General features: G+C 45.3%; 1 protein-coding gene across 9 annotated transcripts in view; it reads right to left on the bottom strand.

The window, feature by feature from the left end:
• Positions 1-17,306, bottom strand: part of LOC144159361 (adenosylhomocysteinase-like 1) — a 267,623-nt gene that overhangs the window by 17,041 nt on the left and 233,276 nt on the right. For all 9 annotated transcript variants that reach the window (XM_077690785.1, XM_077690788.1, XM_077690792.1 and 6 more), the window contains 5 exons: positions 7,457-7,704; positions 5,535-5,606; positions 4,942-4,972; positions 4,269-4,363; positions 2,177-2,353 (listed from right to left, as the gene is read on the bottom strand). In XM_077690785.1, the coding sequence (XP_077546911.1) occupies positions 2,177-2,353; positions 4,269-4,363; positions 4,942-4,972; positions 5,535-5,606; positions 7,457-7,704 (623 nt within the window). The remainder of the gene's footprint in view (positions 1-2,176; positions 2,354-4,268; positions 4,364-4,941; positions 4,973-5,534; positions 5,607-7,456; positions 7,705-17,306) is intronic.

Raw genomic sequence — 17,306 nt, 5'->3', positions numbered from 1 at the left:
TAATATTGCAGCGCTTTCACTGCCTCAGTGTACTGTATTTACTTGATTGTAACGAGAGTTTCTTTCCTAACTTTTGCTACCTGAAGCCGACCTTCGCATTACAACCGAATATCAAAATTCCAATTGCATAAAAATGCAATGATGCACCCAGTGCTCATCGACGGCTACAGTTTTGGCCATTTCATGATCTATGTTGGCCACATGTGCCAGGGCCATTTGGGTCCACTTCAAGCCAACACCGGCTTTCTTTCCTTTTTTTTTTTTTTTTTTCATGCGCAGTGCGTTGCCTTTGTTTTTGCGTCATAGTGTGTGGAGGTTTCGGTGGTTTTGGTTTTTATCGAGTGTTTCGACTCCTCTTCGGATCCCCTTGCGAGGCAACATGTCACATTCAGTACGGCGCCCGTTTCAAGAGATGCACTATCTTGATGGCAGAAGAAACCAGCAATTCAGATGCTGCCCGAAGACTTGACGTGAATGAATCGACCACCAGTGGATGGCGGCTCTAGCAGGAGCGCCTTTTCACAAGCGATACTGGTGTCAAAAAGGTTTCCGTGAGCCTCGCCACAGCCGCCACGTCAAATTAGAGAAGTGTGCTGCTGGTGTTGTAACAGAACAGCACAACCGCCTCATGGCAATCAGTGTTGAACTGATACAGACGAAAGCAAGCGATGTCGCTCGACTGATGGGCATCTCAAGAACAATGTTCAAAGCATCACAGGAGGTCATCAAGTCACAGTGTTCGAAAAATAAATGGCTTTTCTATGCTTTCACTGGTCTCGTGCGAGTACTTCAGCGGGTTTTTTTTTCTTTCTTTTTCATGCTTGACGCGGAAAAGTCACCCCTCGCATTGCTTTCGCGGTTTTATTTTTTTCTTCAGGATGCAATGAAAAGTCACCCCTCATGTTACAATCGAGTAAAAACGTAAGTTCATCTTTCAATTCAATCTTGTTGATTAGGTTTGTCATCCAGCCACCTGTACTGCACCGAATCTGAATCATTCATTTTCCATGTCTCTTCTAAAGGAATGATTACGTACTATTTACGTACCATTTATGTACCAAAGCATTGAATGCTTGACATGGAGACTGCACATTACTCTTGACAGTGCACACCTAACACAGCTAGTTTTCCCCAAAAAGATGATCAGCTCCACTTGGAATAATTCAAGGTTGTCATTTTGAATTGTTTCGACGTGATAAGAAATGATAAGAAACAATTCAAAAGTGACAACCTTGAATTATTCCTTATCATTTCTGCTTGACTCAACCAATTGCAAATGGTACGTGCAAACACTGAAACAATAGTGCTTCCAATAAAAACATTATACAAATCTTGAACGGAAAACCCCCTGCACCTCAATCTGAATAAATAAAACAAGCCTCTTGTTTATGCAAATTACGGGTGAGAAGTTGAGCTAGTTGGTTACGTGACAATGTTAGCACTCAAGGTTTTTTATTTTGTGTCCCACCCTTCCGAGCTAATACTGTTTTTAGTATATTTTTTTCAATGTACAAAATGTATAAGAAACAGAAACTGCCAACTCCAAACACAGAGTTCTAAGGAAGATGCAACCAAGCTTCTATTCCACCAAGGAGGTTAAGACAAAAAAATTAAAGCTGTTTCACTCGATGTGAAAGCTGCCGGAAGTGCAGAGCATACTCGCCATAATGGGCTGTAGCGCCGTTATCTGCTCACTGCTATTCAAATTTCCCACCTTCGCAGTGCTCGCGCGCCCCCTGCCTGAAACTGTGCCAGCGGGAGTTATTTTCTCTTTGTGCTTGCTTTTCCTTCTGCACGTGCCGGCATTGCACTGCCACTTTTTTTTCGCTTACTATCATAAAAAAACAACCCAGCGAGCATTCCTAACTAAATGAACGCGGCCGCTGCCGGTTAATTGCGTATATTTTGCATCAAATGTGCCTGCAGTTTTCTTTGAGCTAAACAACGGGGAGATGTATGATAACTCTCTTGTGACTATATACACCGCTTGGCTTTCGAAGCCTCTGGGTTACACCGCAACGACAGTCGCTACGACAGGACGCCGTGTGGCTCTACTTGGGTCCAGCGAGCGAGCTACGACAACAAGACGAGCCCCTAAAGTGCTCTGCACCTAAAACAGGCTGCATAGTGGGACATTATACGTTAAGCCCACTGGCCGCCAGTGCGTCTGTCTTGCCTTTGTGACGGAGTCGTTGACGTTCATAGCCGGCACGGTGAGCCTGCCCGACTTGGAGAGCTGGTAAAGGCGGTGAACCCCCGTAACGCTTTCCTCCACAATGCCCTTGATCATCTTGAACATGGCCGGGTACTTCTTCAGCATCAGGTGCGTCGCGTCGCCCCCGTCGTCCAGGATCTGCAACCACAACAAGAAAACAGGGAGGGGAGGGGGAGGAGGGCAAGCGAATTCACAATCAATACTCGTAAGTACAGACTCACAGGCGAGTGCGTCCTCGTGAATGCATGCTCAAGAGTGTGACTGCTCACTGATGAGAACCATGTCTTCTGGAGTAATGAGTGAGCACTTTATCTTGAGTACACACGAGTTTGTGTTTAATGGGGGGACACTGGTCTTAAAACAATGTCTTTTAATTTTGAAGTAAACTTTGTGCAACTTGTCAGTCTCGCTGCTTTTTTTGCACTGATTTCGAATATGCCATTATTTTTTCCAACTGGTCAATTAGTTTGCGGGATAATTAGTGATAATTAGCCATTTTTGGTCAAAGAACAGACAAAACAGTGTTGGTCACAAAACTGTAATCTTTATATTTTCCAATAAAATGAACCCTGGTGAATGCAATACTCAAAGCCGTTTTTTGATGCATCACTTGGAACTAATTTTACAGCTCATTAACCTTTGGTGGCACCAGTGGCAAGGAACCATTTTGAGTGCCCATTTCAAACAACGAAATTTAATGAGCTGTAAAATTAGTTCCAAGCAACGCATAAAAAAAAACTGCTTTGATTATTGCATTCACCATGGTTCATAGTACTGTAAAATATAAAGATTACAGTTTTATGACCAACGCTGTTTTGTCTATTGTTTGACCAAAAATGGCTAATTATCACTAATTATCCTAGGAAATAATTGACCAACTGAAAAAATAATGGCATATTCAAAATAAGCAGGAAAAAAGCACCAGGACTGACAAGTTTCAGAAAGTTTATTTGAAAATTAAAAGAAGTTGTTTTAAGACCAGTGTCCCACGAGTTACTGTTCACATATAATTATGCCTCAAAGTCGTGAGTGAGCCCGTAATCCCAGGTGCACACTCATAGTACACGCACACAATTATGTGAGTACGAGTAATTATTCACGAGTGACTGCTCACACACAAGTGTGCCCTCACAAGGCAATGAGTGAGCATGTAATCCTGAGTTTATACTCATGAGTGTGCACTTACGACTGTGTGTTCATGAGTGATTATTAGTGGGTGAGTGCGCACTCAAGAGTAAGTATCCATTACATGTTAACAAGTGAGCAATACGCACTCACAGAAGGCACTGATGAGCATAAATTGAGCATCACATATGTTCATGAGCAGTTCCATGCTCGCGAGTGATTCCCCTCAGTGATCAGTCTACAAGAGAGTGAATTGCTGGGCTAGTTGGTTCATAATGTTCAGAAAAGGGGAAACCAGCGAGCAGAACGCAGGACAAGAGCAGGAGGCACACACACAACACCGCTGGATCCAGCGGTGTTGTGTGTGTGCCTCCTCCTCTTGTCCTGCCTTCTGCTCGCTGGTTTCCCCTTTTCATGATCAGTCTACACTCCCTCATCCCCAAGCTCATATTTTTAACCTGGGACCAAAACCGCCCTCCCATGATCAGCATGACACTGCACTGTAAGCTTGAGTACGCTCACAGCACGCTCACTTCTGTGGTTTTAAGAAGTACGTTGAAGTATAATGAAGTATTATGAAGCTGTTGTGTAAATGATCCTACGCTGCATACCACTTTGGACTGCTGTTAGATACCATACAACGTGAAGCTTTATGGCTGGAGACTCAGCCATGAATGACAAGACTTCAGATTGATTTTGGAAACACTGGGGATTTCGTCAAACAAGCTATGAAAGCTTCAGAACTTCCCCATTTTAGGCTTGAAGAAAAACACTTTTCTTACAACACTCCTTGAAATTTTTACATGCGCAAAAATTACACACGCCTCGTTTTGCTTCGTTATAGACAAGAACGCGAGTTTTGTTTCCCTTTAGACGAAGAAGCTTTCCGAACGTCACGCCGAACTACTGGTGCATGTCTGGTACCTACCATGTTCGGCTGCCAGTTTTCTGAATGAACACATCTGTCTATGCACCACCAGAAGTCGTCCTCTGACTCCCCCTTCCAGGCAAAAACAGATATGTCTGCGAGGAGGCGGAGAAAACGTGCAAAAGAACAGTTCGCTCAGTACAAGATATCAAAATGCGTCTCCTTAACAAATGCAGACATCAACTTGTTCTTTTTAACAGAAATGGTAAACCACAAGCAAGTCAGCTACGCATAATGTTATTTGGCACAAAAATTGAATGGATGAATGAGTGAATAGTGGAAGATGCCCTTCACATACCCGTTTTATACAAAAAAGTGACATGCAGTTTTAGCTTGTAAATTCATCTTGGCATCCCAATAAAACTACTTTTTACTGAAGCCCTCGATCCCAGCATGGAGGAAAGAGTGACAGGGAGACTCTCACAAATTTTAGCAATGTGCCAAAGACAGATTACAACACAGTGAACTTTTTCACGGCACAAACCCACTGATTACCAAGCAAATAGCAAATTTTAATGCTGTTATTCATCGCTCGGTTAGACTGGCCAAGTACACAGGATCCTGTTCTCGATTATGCATTCTATCCTATTATTATGATGAACGTAACCGTAAAGCTTCACAGCTACAAACAGCGAACAAATGAAACAATGCAGGAAAAGTCCCTCAAACTTACCGGCCTCAGCAAGAGCAGCTGCAACTTCGTTCTGCAAGGAAAGATGAAGGTTTGTGTTTGATAAACACACAGTCACAAACAAGGAAACGTAATCATACCTTCCTAAAGAAAGTTGAGAGAAGCATGCAAGCTTTCTGACATCGAAATTGCTTCAAAACCTTCACTAGAAGCGTGCCCAACCTTCGCTGAAAGCGTGTCCAATCAATCATCAAACTTTCAAAGACCCAAATCGCAAACGAAGAATGAACCCATGTGACGACTTTTTTTGCACACTAAGTAAACACATCTACAAACAATCTAAACGCACACTGATATGTGGTTTATGAGATATTGTACTCCTTTCACATTATTGACACATGTATTGCCTCATCTGAAAGCGTTCCTTTTTTGCAAATTCTAAGTAACCGTTTTGATGCAATGAAAGTTTGATTTCACGCATGCGCTCTGTGTCTAGAGATCTTAGCATGTTTCAGTCGACCAACTAGTCTATAGGAAAATGCATTAACTTTGGACAGGACACCATCGGTCCCACTAACAAAGCTTCACTTTAAAAACAGAACCGTTTCCACCAGTGCAAGATTCGCTCAACGTACCTGGGTAGAGTAGATGTTGCATGGAGCCCATCTTACGCTTGCTCCCAGGGCAACCAGTGTTTCAATCAGAACCTGTGAGGCAAATTGAAAGCAGCAGCTATGAAAAAATATGCTCCGAAGTACACGTCTACAGAAAGGTCAGTGCTCAAGAAAGGCAGAAATGATTAAACATCTCAATCACATCCAGTAGTAATAACATATGGTCAGTGAAGCGATAAAGTTTGAAGTGCCGAATTTCACACTTGTGTTTTACTTGCACAAGAAACATGGCTGCAGAAGCTGTAAATCAACACACAACATCATGTTGCACATCTGAATGTTCTTTTGATAGTTTTTAGGGGGTTTTTTGGTTAGCAATTTCTTTCAATAGTTGACTGATTATAACGCAATGCAGGTGATGAGGCGTGCCGTAGTGTAGGGCTCCGGATTAATTTTGACCACCTGGGGATTTTTAATGTGTACCGAAATCTCAAACACACAGGCGTTCTTGCTTTTCGCCTCCATCAGAAAAGCGGCCACCACGACTTGGAATCGAACCCACGTCCTCGTTCTGAGCACCACAATGCCTTAGCCACTAAGCCACCGCGCCAGGTTTCTTTCAATAGTAGTTCCCATGATGTAGTGCTCATGTATGCACCACAATGTTCATTAATGCTATATGCTTTGCAAATCTTGCACGTGTGCTGGGCCTTTCTTCAACCTATTGTGCAGTTCCCACAAATTTCAAAACGCATACCATAGAGCCCAAATTTCTGCTTTCTTGATTTAAATGGAGTCGTCCATAGTTGTACACAGAACTGTTGTACAATACACAGAACAGTTGTACACAGTTGTACACAGTACACAGAAGATGCCGCTGAATAACACACTCCTACATAATTTTCATTGGCACCTTGGGATAAGATAAAATGCTTTACTAACATTAAAACTGACCCTTACAACCTACTTCGAAGCAGTCTACAGTTTGTAGCAGCAGAATTCACTTTAGAGGGCTGTTTGGCAAAGCGTGAAGAAATATGGGCCAAGGGCCAAGAAATATGAAGAGCTTTACCAGCTTGTAGAACATCTTTGAAGAAAGTTTCTCATATAACCCAGCGGTTCTAAAGATTGTTTAATTCAGGGCCAATAAAACTTACATGCGCACACACACGCACAAAAAAAAAAAAGACCCACACCACAAGTAGTTCTGAACTGGTGGTATGTGTATCTGATGGGGTCCGTGAAGCCCTCCACAAAATGAAAAAGAGGGAGAGGAAGAACAAACACCCTTTACCCTTTACTTTTTCTAAACTGCGGCGGCGATGAAAATGTTGGCTTTACAGCATGACATCTACTTTTGTCTGGTTCTACACACAGTGCGCATTATCAAGCTGGCTCCTTTGCCCAACACCAAAGATATGCGAGAAAGCTTAACACAGGCCTCAACCTCTTTCGAACTGTGCGCAGCGGAGGCGCAATGCGCATGCGTGAGGGTATGCGTGAGAAATTTGTCGCACGGGCGATGTAAGAGAAAACTTCTCTAACAACAAATCTCATGTCATTTTTTCCTCTTCACTCAAGAGCCCCTCATTGCTTTGACAATATCAGACAGGAGCCTGCGGCCCATTCGAATTTCAAAACCACCACCCTTATCCATAACGACCATTCGTTAGGCCTAACCTTGCACTAACTGCCTTACGAGTTCGAAATTTTTCGCGCTAGCGACTTAAGAGCAAACTTTTCCAACAACAAGTTTCATGTCCTTTTCCCTTCCGCCTTCACTCTAGAGTTCCCACCACTGCTTTAGCAGTGCCAGAAGGGTGTCTGCGCCTCATTAAAAGGTAAAAACCTCAACCGTCATATATAACCACTATTCGCTAGGCCTAACCTTGTTCTAACCGCCTTATACGCGTCAAACAAGAGCTGGAGGAAGCCGCACTCACGGCCGTCTGCGCGTTGATGTGCGTGCAGCCCACGATCTTGGCGCCCTGCAGCGGCTTGTCCTGCTCTGCGCGCTTGCGCAGAGCCATGATGCCGGGCATCTCCTGCTCGGCGATCTCGATTTCGCGTCGCCCGAACGCTGCCTGGCTGATGTTCTTGACGCAGAACTCGCTGAAGCCCTTGGAGTTCTTCTGCACCTTCTCGCGGGGCGACACGCCTTCATCATCCGAGCTGGTGTCTGTGTACGAGGCTGCGATGGGAAACACAAAAGAAGTCTTGACGTCAATCCCACAACAGGATGAGTCAGGCGCGATTTGTCGTCCGCCCTACCTTAGGTTCTGTGCTTTCTCGATTATAGCACCCCCCTTTTTTTTTCAAACTCGTGCTGCCTGAAGTGGGCAAGAGTTCTTATACTTGAAGCGCACCCGCTTAAAATGTAACTTGTTAAACATTCAAGCGCTAAAGCTGAGGTGAGTGCTTAGGATCAAAAGGAATCGAGGAAGTGTTCGAGGAGGAGTTGAGGAATTTAGCCGCAGCAACAACATCTTATAGCCTAACGATAGACGTTCCATATTCATCTGGGTAATTAGATTGCATTCAGACCAGACAAAGTAAAGTTCGTTAACTAATGTATACAGCACCATTTTTAAATGTCATTGAAATTCAAAACCGTGAAAAGATAGATGAAAACGCAATCGAACATTGACGGTAAAGAGCCCTTGTAAACATAACATTCAAACAGGATTACACAATTGGCAAATTTGTAACATTTTCTTTCAGTTTCTGAAGAAACAGACTACTCGAGTTAGGAACACAAGGAAGAATTGGGACTTCTTTGCAACATGGAAATACGAACGTCATGCCGCTGATGCTGCAAATGTACTTGAACTAATTACTTTAAACCAACCCACGCACATCACTCAGGTGTGTAAAAGAAAACGGTGCGTCCAGGGTGCCGTCCGACGATGTATAACCACTCCTATAAAGCGACGACCACAAGCATTTCGTACAAAAAAAAAAAAATACTGCGTCTGGCACTACTTTGCTATCCCTAACGTAACGTAACATAACGCACCCTAACCTGGGATAAAATAACCTAAATAACAGAAAGCAATCAAAACACCAGCTAAACTAAGCAATAAAAATTATTTCCCGGTGTTTTAGTACCGTGACTACATAAGACGACAGTTACGACGACGACGGCAGGAGACGCCAACAGCCCCAGCCCCTAAGGAACTTCGCCCCTAAAATAAATGAGGCAACAGCCGCAATGAAACTACCGCCCTTGATATCAGCAAGCTCAGTGGAACCTCTAAACTACAACGGCAGACGCTCTCTCTCGTCCAAGTCTTAGTATTAATAGGTGACCGGTAAAAAGCGCAAAGGCTCCTGGGTGCATTGTTTTCTCCCGCAGAGTGCCGCCACTTCCGGTTCGGGAGCTCTCCTGGCCTGCCATATACCATCGGCTTTCACGCGCGTGTGTGCTTGTGTTTATCGGTTTTTACCGAAAAACAAAATGCTCATGCATCGGGAATTCCATAACTAACAACGATTGAAGCTACTAGGGGTTAATTTGACACGTAAGCGCCCTGTAACAAATAAACACACGCACGCGCGTCTGAAAGCCGCCAGCGTACGAGAGGGCAGGATAAATCTCGAACCAGAAGTTGCGGGAGCAGACGACGTACCCGTGAGCCTTTGCGCTTTTCACCGGTCACCCATTGTTCGAATGCCGTCGGAAAGCCCTCTAGGCGCAGCAAAAAACAAAAACAAAGCAAGGTCCGGTGGCTACACTCGCCACAAGTCATAGTACATCCAGGCTCGGATAGACGTAACTTAAGTCACGCAGAAGAGACTTTTGACCAAATTACGATAGAACTAAACAAGACAAAGTTAGGCACAAAAATGTTAACCACGAATCCCACCGGAAGAGCACGTCGGATCCCGGATATCGCGACCGTAGGTACAGGAACACCGCATCGACACCGCAAAGCGCACCCAGAACCAATACACTACGTACACTGACTTCTCCACTCCGGTAACGGCTGTTCCACGAATCGTTGGGAAGGCAAATTGTGCTTTCCCGGCTGGTCGGTGCTCGGCAAACCCTTTAAGATAAATTCCCCCTTCATACCACGGCTGGCGACTGACCCGATGCCGATGACTGGCTGGTTATGGTACCGATACCCACGGGATTGGCCGTGATGCGTGGTAATTTGCGACGAATAAAAAATATAGGTCATGAGAGAAGGAAACAGGCCAAAAAAAGTGTAGAAAAGATGTGGAAAATAATGTTACGAGGCGAGGATGCCGTAGAAAATGAATTTGCAATACTCAAAACGCAAGAGGCTGGGTGCCGCTGGTACACACTGAGGGAAGCACAACCATCACACATCGTCCCCTTCTTCCACGGGAACTCGTCGCACAATCCCCGTTCGTTTAACCTGTGGCAAATCCCCCCATAACCACATAGTTTGTTATCGCCTGTCGGTGCCTCGTGTCAATAATAAGGTAAATTAAACGGAGGAACTTGTGACGAGAAGGCCCATGATTTGGTTGGTTTGCCTATACCGCCCAACCCCCCCCCCCCCCCCCCAACCCCCATCAGCAGCAGAAACTTTACTACGGGATTGCCCAAGAAGGCGTCAAACCAACAACGCTAAATCATTATAAACAACACGTGCTACTATGGAGTCAAAGACGTGGTCCGATTGGCCCTACTTTATTTTTACCCGTTCGCACTGAGTGACTTGCACCGGTTGGATGACAAAAGCGCACGTCCGTCCTCGGTGAAATAACTCCTCCACTTCAAATAAAACACCGAAACCTATATAAAAAGATTTAGATACACCGATCTTATTTCTCTAGTTCTTGTCGGCAACGTACAAAGGACATTTTATGAAGCATCTTTTAAAGCATCATTGTTATACAGACACCCAGCAAGTAAGAGTAAAAGAAATAATCAAAACCGGAGACGCCATTCATAAGTGCCACATTTTTTTCTCCATTTTATCGTTGTAGTCTTCGGCGCGGTTTAAGCTGCTGACTTGTCCCGTACCGAACAACAACAAAAACGAAGGACGGACGATACACGGACGAAACCTTGCGGAGCAACTTCCGAAGTAGTTTTTTCCCGGCCCCTGTAAAGGGTACTCTGCCTCACACAGACTCTACATGCGGGGAAGCCACACTAATTAGCCGAGCGGGTACGGTTGTCCCAACCTTTACCTCCGACCTCATTACCACATGCCCTGCAACAACGCGGGAGCAAAAATGAAAGATTATTATGGTTCCGGAAGCGTAGACAGCAATGACAGAAATTCTCGCAAGTACGGTCTTCCCACCGTAGCACGCACTTGCTATCTTTAATTTCGCGGACTGCGCGCTTTTCGAGGCTCGTGTTCAAGGTGAGGAAAATATCCCGGGAGATTTTGCCGACCGTTTTGTTGCTTTCGGTTTCGTTAAATTACCACAGAACCCGGACGACCGAGACAAACGCGTTATCTGCGGTTTTGTTAAATTAAACAGTCAGTGCAGTGTTGACACTCGGTGAGGTTTTAAGCCGTCGATTCAGCCAAGTTAGAAAAGGCAACGGTTTCTAAATAAACGCGTGCGACAACCTGCACTGCACAAATGGTTAAAGTTTACCTATATATTGCATGTGGTCATTGTCATACACAGTACAAGAAAGGGACAATTATGCATCTAGCGCTATTGTACCCAGGATGTCTTGGGAGCCTATTTATTGCGGCCGCCATCTTAATAAAGCGGGTTCTTTGGATCTGGGCTACGTTGGCGACGGTGTGTCAATACTCAGCGATCGGAGCTTCCTCGGGACCTGAAACCGGGGCACCGCCGTTAGCATTGTGTTCAAGCGTTACGGTGCGCAGCTGATGGAAGTGTACAGGGTGCGGTAATGGTAAGCTAGGTTAGCATGAACACAGTGGAGGGGACTACACAATCTAAATGAATCAGCACTTTCCAGGCGTGTGCTTCTTTCCCTTCCGCGCAGCTGCATTCGCCAGAAGCTGAGTCACGGAAGAGCGAAGTATTGGCCGTTCTTGTTTTTGCACACCTTCGTCGCTTTCACCTCGCTTAGACTCGACCTTATTTTTTTAGGGGCGAAGCACCTTAGGACCTCGCTTTGTCCGTGGCTTGTCCCTTGGCGTCCGTGTACACAGTGTTGCGCATGCGCGAGGAGCATTGGATCGGACTGGAATGGATTGGATTGGATCGGATTGGAATTGTATATACTGTACACACGCGTTGTCACTCATTTACATGCGCGAGTGGGCAATGCCACGGGTGATTTACGGTAAGAACGATCCCCAGTGCTGCGACCACTCGTCATGATTCACTTCGTGGAGATGCGTGAATTTTTTCTTTAAATTTGCGCTGGCTACCGATTTATTAAATCGCCTGCACGCACACGCACGTAGCGCGCTCGCGTTCGTATATACCAAGATGACGAAGTGCGAGATGACAGCTAATCTTAAATTCGTTCGTTCTCTTTCCAGCTAATCTTAAATTCGTTCGTTCTCTTTCCTACAAGGTCGGTTGTGGCATTCTAGCGCTGACATCCACGGACGGCTTACTTAATGCGAATAATCGCTGCGTGAAAAGCGCTACCTGGGCGCAAAAGAGGTCGGTTCAGCCTGGATTCAGCAAACCGGTTCGCACGCAATGCTGTCGTTATGCGGGCAAAACCGCCCTGTTAGGTTTTTCAAATGATTTTCCATAAATAGTTGATAGAGAAGAGGAAGGAGGGGGAGGGGGAGGCGGAGGATGAAGCTCAAGGTGACATTTCCCCGCCCGCAGTTCCTGTTCTAGGAGGGAAGGGCGAGTGCGAATTAGAGAACCACCATTGCCTTTTTGACGAATAGGAGGGGAGAAAAACTCTCGGTTCAGTTCAAGCCCCTAGAGATTAAACGTGGCAGAAACAAGAATCCCCGCCTAGTGAATGCCAAAGTACACCACCAACCAAACCAAAAGGATCCACCGCTGAAGCAAGAAAACGCTGACGCACAAGCCGTCTCTTCCGCTTTAACCCCTCTTCCCCGTACCAAGCGCGGGCTTCTATTCAATTCGTTTCATTAAGGCCTACTCGGCGGAAAAAGCAGCGCGGTCAGCAACGTAGTCTTTGTGATGCGGATTGGGAATAATAAATCTAATACTACTGTTGTTGCTGCTGGCAATACTCGCTGCTGTATTTTGTCATGTTTATTATTATTATTATTCGCTTCATTTTGTGTGTGGTGTCCCTACAAAGGCCTGTCAGCTGTCTCTGAGCACGTAAACACACTGGATTGGTTAAACTCGATTGACTATTATTATTACTATTTCTGCTAGTGCTGCCCCAGCCTTTGCCCCTAGAACTATCTTGCTAACGTGCATGTCGTCGGTCATAAATGACAAATTACACATTTCCTTTCTTGTTATTCTGAGTACATATCGCTGCTTGTTTCTCACTGACCAAACAAAAAACAGGCCTGATTATCATTAACCTAATATGAATTTATCGTCGCTACCACCGCCCTTACTACTATAATCAAATTCAGAATCCCGAACAAACAACTCAACGCGGACTAACGTTAAACGCTGCAGCCAAATACGACTAAATCCAAATATAAATGCCTCGCTGTTTAAAAATCCCGCGTGAAGAGCGCCCGGCTGACTTAATCTCTGCTCCAGACAACACACGAATCCGACGCCCGGATTCCTGCAAACTGTAGCAGGCACGGTTGTGCGTCAAAACAACCGGTTATCTAAGCCGAGTGAACAACAATCGCAGAAAAACAACAAAGCCAGGCACGTCAGGGTGAGCGCGAATAATTAAACCTGCCACTTTTTGTTCACCTTTTTTTATTTTTCTCTCACCCTTTGAATTTATCGGGTGGCGTCAGCACGGCAGCAGAAAACAGTAAATGATATGATGGGAACTAACCCGTCCTCTAGCTGCCCTGACAAATTACGTTCATGCCATTTTTCTTTTGAACGTCTGCGCTGAATCTCACGATCCCAGTTGCCTTTTCTGTCTACTTTTTTCGCCTCGTTTCAATCTCGCTAATTGCGCCCAGCTGCTCAAGGCGTCGCGGCATAATTGTAAAATTGCGTGCGCGAATTTTGTTCCTCTTAATGCCCTTCGCTCTTTTTTTTTTGTTTGTTTTTGAAAAGCGTAAGACTTTGAATGTACGCTTTCATCGAGGCTTAGGATAGCGCGAGAGAAGAACGCTAATTAAAAACGCGGATCCCTGCGTCGGCGCTTAAAAGCTGCGATAATTATCGTCAAGCTATCCCGCGGAGTGGGGTGCTTCAGCTCGACGCATGTCCTGGAAAATCGCTGCACTGTTGATTTTTCCTGCTATTTTGTTTGTGTGTTTCCCCCACATCACGAGTGATCGTTATTCTTTTTTTTTTTAGCACTCAGGCAACACCGACAGGCTCATGCTCGCAATAATGAAGAGACCATCCAAAAGTTTAAATGCATAAAAATGAGATATTTTTTTCACTGAGATTGCGCCTCGGCGTATACGCACGAATTCGTACTGTTCTTGCGCCGACGGTAATCGTCTCTGTAAACAAAAAGGTTTAAAAAAACTGTATATAGGGGGGATTAGAAAAGTGTGGAGTAGAAGTGCGAAGCGTGACGACAAAGGGTAAAAGCCGAGAATGAAATCGAACGAAGTTTACATTTGAACCTAACTCGAGATTAAATTGGTTGATAGAAAAAATAGACCACTCAGTAATTAGAAAAAAAAAACGGAAAAAGCGAAGTACATTGCGCAACACTACGGCACATGTCGAGCGTTAGACCTAATTATGATTTCGGTAGATTGAGCGAGAGGGCATGCATCTAATGAAAACGGAGAGGGGGGGGGGGGGGGTCGCTTGAAGCTATTGTTCGCTGTTGCACGGGAACGCTCAACATAAATTACGTAGATAATACGGACGACTCGGGACAGAGCCATCGATCAGAGGCGACTTTCGCGGTGCCAGTGGCAAAGTTGAGACAAATTGGTACACATCACAATGTGGAGGCGTAAATGGGGTCGCTTTATCACTTCTAATCACATGGCAACGACACAGAAGCCCTAATTTAGGCTCGGCACGCGAACGTCCGCATTCTACTCAGCCTCCCTATCGTGTTATTCGGACCCCTTATCAAACCTGGAAGACTCCATCATCGCTTTATTACACCCACCATCTCCTTCCCCGCTCCTTCAACTAAGCTACACTTTTGTTTTTGTTTTCAGTTCTTTTCCTTTACGCTTGAGTGACTTTCTAGGCGGCAGCAAAATTAAGAGAACTGCAATGTCACGTTATTTTAAGGGGCTTGCAGGCACTCTAGGCTACGCACACTGGTTTCGGCGAAAGCCCTAACCGTATTCTGCGACAGCAAACGTCTCCTCTCTATACTTGCAGCGTCACGAAAACAGAGCAGTAGCGTGTGGAGGGGGTCGTGGTGAACGTGGCTCAGAAGATGTCCATCAGAAATGTCCCGTGGAAAGCGATCGAAAAGCGGGACGTAGTCAAAGACGAAGACGCAGTCGAAGACAAAAAGCCATCCAGGTGACGCCATTAACGCTTAAAACAGTTATGATACGTCGTCAAGCAAAACAAGCTTGAAAGCTCCGAGGCTTGACTGTTCGCAGCCCAACCCCCTGATCTGTTATGTTTCATTCGTCGTTTACAGCCACCATCCTCATCATTCTACAGATGATCTGAAACCTGGCGCGTTCATGTAAATGACGTCATTGTGCAAAGGCACGATGCAAAAGCAACGAAGTCAGCAGTAGCAATGTACTTTAAATAAACGCGATATATTTAGATCAAATCAAAATGAAATAGCGCTTTAAATAAACATCAAGTGAGAATAAAACAGCCTAAAATGTAGTATACACCGGCGTTCTTTTTTTTTTTTTTTCGTCTCCAGCAGTAAAACAACATCCGGACTCCCTACCTCGTGCCCAGAAACCCAACGCCCTAAGTTGCAAACCGACGGGTTAGATATCTGGCCGCTGGTCAAGCACGTGTGGCGGTTTTATAAGCGCACGAATAATAAAAACCAGTTAATTAGCCCTAGCTACCACATACTACGATGCCATTTTTTTTTAATTTGCACTTTTTCGACGTGCAACGCGAAAGAGCGAAAGGGTGTCACAAGATAATTCCCCAACACTCCGCGGCAGGTCCAAGGTCAAACAGCAATCAACGCAAACACAGGAACGCAATCAACGTCGGTCGTGGGCGGGGCGAAGTTTCAGCTATCGTCGGCTGACGCGTGCCTCGAAAGCGAAGCGGCTCGCGGTAGAAGGTAGACAGAGAAGAACGGCGAGAGAGAGTGAAAGCGAGAGGACGGGAGCGGCTGCGAAGTGGCGCAGTAGGGCAGATCCGAAATACGGGTCACTGCGGAACCCCGGCCGCCTCTCCCAGTTAATCACCGGGCGCTAATGATCGATCAAGTCCGCACTCCGGACATTCCTCTCGGCTCATTTGCTTGCGCGGCGCGCGCACTCCTTACGTAATGCATACCCAAGCGGCGCCGCTAATGCGTTCCGCTATATTGATAGCGAACGAACGTTCGATTCTCCGTAGCCTCTTGGGCAAGCGCGATTTGATGGGCGGCGAAACGCAAAACAACGAGACTAACGAGAATTGTAGTAACACAACCCGCGTGGTCAGCTAAATTAGACCGCGACGAACCGTATGCATTGGGCTCCCGATAACATTCCCGGCGCGTAAGTGCGTCTTGCAGACCTGATATGTGCGTGATGTCTACAGTACGCGGAATACGCCAGATGAGACCACGCTTATGTGCACGCTGAAAGGTTATATAAAGCTTTTTTGCGACGCAATTTAAGGGCACCGTATAAATGACGTTACGAAACAGCTTCCCGCTGGCGACTTCACCTAAAAGTGATTCCGACGCCCTTTCACAGGCGTCGAGGTGCGTCGGAGATCGAGGATATATATATATATATATATATATATATATATATATATATATATATATATATATATATATATATATATCCATGAAGACAAAATACGACTTCGTTAAATTTGAAAGAACTAGTTATGGAAAACCGCGTTGGTCAATTCCAACGACGAGAAAAATGCATTTTAACCAAATGTGCGAGAAATAATGAAAAATTTTCAAATTTCGCGCTACAGAGACGTATTTTGGCGCAGGTGTGACGTCATAGGGGCGAGCACCAAAAACACAGTTATCAGGGTTTTAACTGCACATTAGCGCTTAAGTAACACGATCGAACAGATCTAGAGGCCCCGCTACAATCTGCTTGTCATGTTTCTCGGTGGCGCCTCAAGTCAGCGGCTCAATAGCGCAAACAATATTCTGTGACGTCATAGAGAAATAGCCGAAAAGTGCCTGCGGTGTCACCACTCTTCATACGCTTTACTCAATATCTCGAATACTCGCTTGAAGTTTGCGATAAAAGTGGTATTATAGTAACCGGCACAAAACAACCATACCTGTATTTTGTATCCATGACCCCCCTAAGGACTTCCTGTCGAAATCGCCAGGTTATTTTTCCGCGGCATCACGTGTGCGGCGTACCAGTGTAGACACTAATGAACCGGTAACACATATTTACCGAAATTGCCGCTGTGGAGCCATTTCCAGCCTTATTGCACGCAACAAAAAACAAGGCGCAAGGATAGCTGACCACCAGCACATGTCTTGGCTACGGCTCCGCCCAAATGAGCACTTTTACAACGCGGCATGCGACGTTTACGGGGTAGGGTTGATTGATTGATTGATTGATTGATTGATTGATTGATTGATTGATTGATTGATTGATTGATTGATTGATTGATTGATTGATTGAT

Source organism: Haemaphysalis longicornis, unplaced genomic scaffold, assembly GCF_048455015.1.
Source record: "Haemaphysalis longicornis isolate Haplotype H1 unplaced genomic scaffold, Haemaphysalis longicornis Haplotype H1 scaffold_10, whole genome shotgun sequence".
Classification (NCBI taxonomy): Eukaryota; Metazoa; Arthropoda; class Arachnida; order Ixodida; family Ixodidae; genus Haemaphysalis; species Haemaphysalis longicornis.
The sequence above is the reverse complement of the archived record's forward strand: the minus strand, read 5'-3'. Positions and strand labels throughout refer to the sequence as shown.